Source organism: Carlito syrichta, unplaced genomic scaffold (genome assembly GCF_000164805.1).
Source record: "Carlito syrichta isolate Samal-C Ts95f unplaced genomic scaffold, Tarsius_syrichta-2.0.1 Scaffold153534, whole genome shotgun sequence".
Classification (NCBI taxonomy): domain Eukaryota; kingdom Metazoa; phylum Chordata; class Mammalia; order Primates; family Tarsiidae; genus Carlito; species Carlito syrichta.
In genome coordinates, this window is record NW_007097630.1 from 188 (window position 1) to 5067 (window position 4880).

At 53.2% G+C, this 4880-nt stretch overlaps 1 protein-coding gene across 1 annotated transcript; it reads right to left on the minus strand.

Moving 5' to 3' along the window:
- Window positions 1–279: 279 nt before the first annotated feature.
- On the minus strand, window positions 280–2061 carry LOC103252009 (synaptic vesicle membrane protein VAT-1 homolog; the record flags this gene model as incomplete). The annotated part of the gene is made up of 4 exons (XM_008050599.2): window positions 2048–2061; window positions 1039–1246; window positions 471–641; window positions 280–369 (listed from the first exon to the last, which is right to left on the minus strand). Coding segments are annotated over exons 2-4 (454 nt in total), but the record flags the coding sequence as incomplete, so codon positions are not given.
- Between the last annotated feature and the right edge of the window lie 2819 nt (window positions 2062–4880).

Sequence of the window (4880 nt, forward strand, 5' to 3'; positions counted from 1 at the left end):
TACTGACTCACATGGACAGCTGGGACAGAATGAAAAGAGCCGACACCCAGGAGGCAGCACCCTGAATGCAAAATACAGGACCCCTCCTGACCCTGATGCCTCTAGAGAGCACTGAATACCCAGCACAACCATACAGGAACCCCTTACCCTGTCTCTCCCAGAGTGCACTCGAGTCCCTGCTCCATCTTCATTCAAAAGCCCTGGTCCCCTCTATCCCCCCCCTTAAGGCCTATCTTTCTGCCCTCCACACCCTTTCTCCATCCCGATCCCCTAACTCACCATAGGTGACGACTTTGCCCATGGGTTTGAGGAGGTTGTAGCCCTTGGCAGTATCGGACCCACCCAGAGGGTCCATGACGATGTCCACTCCTGTCACAGAATAAGGGGACCCAGAAACAGCATCAGGATCCACAGCTCTGGAGCCCCCTCCCTGTCCCATTCCTCCTCCCTCCTCATTTCCTGCCCCCTACCTTTGGGGGAGATCTTCTTGATCTCATCCATGTAGTCAGTCGTGTGGTAGTCGATGGGGTGTGTGACCCCATTCTCCTTCAGCACCTCATGTTTGCTGGCCGAGGCTGTTCCAAACACTGTCACGTTCTCCACTGTACGGCACAGCTGCACAGCTGCCATCCCCACACCCCCTGCAGCGAGATATTGTAAGCAGGGGATATTGGGTCTCCAGCTACCACTCTCTATTCTAGCCTCCCAAGGACCCAGCCCATCACCTTCATTTTGCCTACGCTCATTTTGGGGCCCATGTCCAACTTTCATGATTGAGAACTGGGGAGGGGAAGGTGGCTGGAGAGGCAGAGGTGCCGGGTGAGAGCATGTTGCCAAGGATAGCACTCCAGGCTGGACCTGGTGCCTGAATGTTACCATGGCAACTACACTGCAGAGGCCTCTGGGCGCCACAGGCCAAGGCTGCCTTGTGTTGCCATGGCAATAATCCAGACATGCTGCAGGGAAGAGTCCTGCAAGGAAATCTGGGTGGGGTAGAGTGGAGGGTTGGGGGAGGATAAAGGGAGGGGGACCTGTCACCTGCAGCCATGTGTACTAAGACGCTGTGGCCAGGTCGTAGGTTGCCGAAGTCAAAGAGGACCATGTAGGCTGTGATGTAATTGACCAGCAAGGCAGCAGCTTCCTCAAAGGTCATGGCCTCGGGCATCAGAAAAGTTTGGTTTGAGGGCACAGTCACCTCCTCCTGCCACATGCCCGATCGGCTCAACACCATCACCCGGTCCCCTGCCTTGAAGAACGAAAAAAGAACATCATTCAGTCCCTCACCTGTTCACCCACAGGCGACTTACTGACCTTCCACTAGGTAGAAGGCCCTCTTCTTCTAGGCAAAGTAGTTTCCAGACAAAGCAGAAGCAGCAGTAGCAGTCACGGTAATAATAATAAAATCATTAACAATAACAACTCACAGCCGGGCTCGGTGGCTCAGCCTGTAATCCCGCGCCTTTGGGAGGCTGAGGTGAGTGGTTTGCCTGAGCCCGCGGGTTCGAGACCTGCCTGGGCAGCGAGACCTCATCTCTACAATCAATCAAAAAATCAGCCGGGCGTGGTAGTACATGCCTGTAATTCCGGCTACTCAGAAGGCTGAGACAGAAGGATCGCCAGAGCCCAGCAGGCGAGGCTGCAGTGGCCAGGAGCGGCCACTGCACTCCAGTCTGGGCGACAGAGTGAGACTCCAGCTCAAAAAAAAAAAAAAAAAAAAAAAAACCAGTAACAACTCACTTGCTTTTTTAAAATTTTTGAGTCAAGGTCTCACTCTGTTACCCTGGCTAGAGTGTAGTGGCATGATCATGGCTACTGCAGCCTTGACCTCCTGAGCTCAGGAGATCCTTCTGCCTCAGCCTCCCAAGTAGCTGGGACTACAGGTGCACACCACCACGCTTGGCTAATTTTTAAATTTTTTGTTGAGACAAGATCTCACTACATTGACCATACTGATCTTGAACGTTTGGACTCAAGCAATCCTCCCGCTTCCACCTCCCAAAGTGCTGGGATTACAGGTATGAGGCACCATGCCCAGTCCTTTATTCACCTTTATTGAGTGCTGACTGAGGGCCAAGTCCAACTCCAAGACTCAATTAATCCTTGCATCAGCTCTTTGAGGTAGATACTATCCTTATCTCCATTTTGCAGCTCTTACGCTTCACTATTGTGCAAGATCGTGGAATGCAAGAAGCTTACAGTTAGGGCAGTGTGAAGTGTTGTTGAAGAGGTCAAACTGCTTTGGTTATAAAAATGGGTTCTACTATTTAGTGACACTGTGACCTCGGGCACAAAAAAATTATTGGACCTTTCTGAGTTCCAGTTTTCTTACCTGTCAATTAGGGCAGTTATGAGGATTAAATAGAAATAAAATCATTCAACTTTTGTCACAATGCCCTGCACTTGGTGATCTTGGATAATAATAATGATAATACTAGCAGCAAAGAGAGGAAGTCACAACATCAAGTAACCCAAGGAGGAGGGCAGCACGTGACAAAGGCCATCCCAAAGCGCAGGTAAAGGTCTCTGAGCGTTTAGGACAGGGTGTGCTCACCTCAGGAGGAGTGTTTGAGCAGCACTGGGAGCCCAGAAAACACCTTCACCCAGAGATGGTAAAGGAGGGGTGAGGAACAAGGAGACCCCACAATCCCCTCAGGCAGGAAAAGGCTTCTTCCCCCTTAAGAACCTCTTTGTAAGCCGGGCTCGGCGGCTCAGCCTGTAATCCCACGCCTTTGGGAGGCTGAGGTGAGTGGATTGCCTGAACCTGCGGGTTTGAGACTCGCCTGGGCAGGCGAGACCTCATCTCTACAATAAAATTAAAAAATCAGCCAGGTGTGGTAGCGCATGCCTGTAATTCTAGCTACTCGGAAGGCTGAGGCGGAAGGATCCCCGGAGCGCAGCAGGTGGAGGCTGCGGTAGCCGGGAGCGGTCACTGCACTCCAGTCTGGGCGACGGAGTGAGACTCCAACCCAAAAAAATTAAAAATAAAAAAAATAAAAAGAACCTCTTTGTAGGAGGGAGAGGGGGCAAAGACAACAGAATCTTTTTCTCCAGCTTGCCAAGCGGGGTTGAGGGAAGGTCAGGGAAAATGGGGGGTCTAGGAGAAGGCAGGGCCTCTCCTCGCTTTCTGAACACGGAGAGGGAGGTGTGGATGCTGTTCTGTCTTGGTCCCTGCCAGGAATGAGAATTCTGTATATGAGTGAGACTCAGGGACCATGGGGAAGGGGCATGAGACTCTGATGCTTTTTCGTGTTCTCAAGTCCCCACTGAAGAGAACTGAGGGCAGTCTGGGGCCTCAAGTTCTGGCCTGAGATGAAGTCTGGAGAACGGAAGCCCTCCACCCAGGGACTCAGGCTTAGTAGATGCAGAAACAACCCAGGAGGGCTGTGAAGGGTGCAGGGGTCATGTGGGGTCATGGCCAGTCCCAGACTTGGCCCAGAATAAGTCTCACCCTGGCTCATGCCTAACCCTCAGCCCACCGTAGACCAGGGCCATGACCCCGCCCCAGCTCAACATCAGGAGGGAAGGGGGCCCTCCCCACCGAATCCAGGCTCTTACATCAGATTCTTGCCCTGGACAGGATATCCTGTATTTACCAGGCAGAAAGTGTGGGGAGGGGAAGTTAGGTGGGTGGCCTTCAGCAGTAGCACAAACTACAACTCCCCGCCAAAATAATTTCTCTTAGCAGCATCTCAAGAGTGTGATCACTTAGAAGTCAGTGCAAGGGTGGAGCTAGAGCAGAATTCAGGGAGAAGCAGCCCTCTAAGGAGGAGCTGTTTGCTTGGAAGATAAATCCCACAAACCCAGCTCTGATGTCAGGTTCAGCAAGAGGCTGCATCTGAATGACTGCTCTTGCAGGGAGGGAACTGATGTGAAAAGAAATCCCTAAACAAATAACATGCTCAGACTTCTCTCTCCAGGTCTCTCAAAAATCATAGGCCAGGCGGGGTAGCTCAAGCCTGTAATCCCAGCACTTTGGGAGGCCCAGGAGAGAGGATAGCCTGAGCCTGTGGGTTTGAGACCAGCCTGGGCAACATGGTGAATACAATAAAATAAAATTTATTTCTCTACAATAAAATTTAAAAATTAGCCAGGCGTGGTAGTGGGCCTGCAGTTCCAGCTGCTTGGAAGTCTGAGGTGGAAGGATGGCTGGAGCCTAGCAGGTCGACGCTGGGGTGGCTGTGAGCGTGGACGACTGAGTGAGACTCCAATTCAAGTTAATCATTTGGAACTCCCTGGTGTCCAGGGTTGTGACCGAGATTAATGATAAATGAGAAGAAAAGACAGACCGGCAGAGCTGGGCCAACCTGCTCACGTCGCCACACCTCCCCAACCCGTCCAAACCCTGGCACAGGGGTTTCTGAAGTGGGGGTCCCCTGTGCGAGGAAGGCCGAGGCGCGTTCCACCCGGATGTTCCCAAGCCAGCTCCGAGTCATGGTCTGCTGGCTGAGTCACAGGAGGAGACACTGCAGTCCCAGGAGACAGCCCAAGACAAAGATCCGGTGACCCAATCTCTCCGCCCTCACCCCAAAATCAGACTGGTAGTGCAAGACCAGAGGCAGAGGGGAACCAAGACGCCCTCTTCTCCATGATGGGCGCGTCTGGTCTCTGCAGCTCAGTTCGGGGAGGGGCCACCCCACACCCCCGCAGACCACGGGGCTGCATGTGACTAGGGCTCTGGCACGGCCGCTGTGCCCCAGCCCAACCCCGACTACTTAGCTCCTCAGGCTCCTTCGGGGAGGGGGGGCACTAACCGTCACGCACAGTCACAGACCACAACTAGCCAGGGAGTGTTTTGGGGCCAGGGGCCCAGGTGTGGTTTTAATGCGGGTTTGGGGGACGGCAAGGTCAGTGTGCGCATGCGCACGGGAGCCTCATTGTTC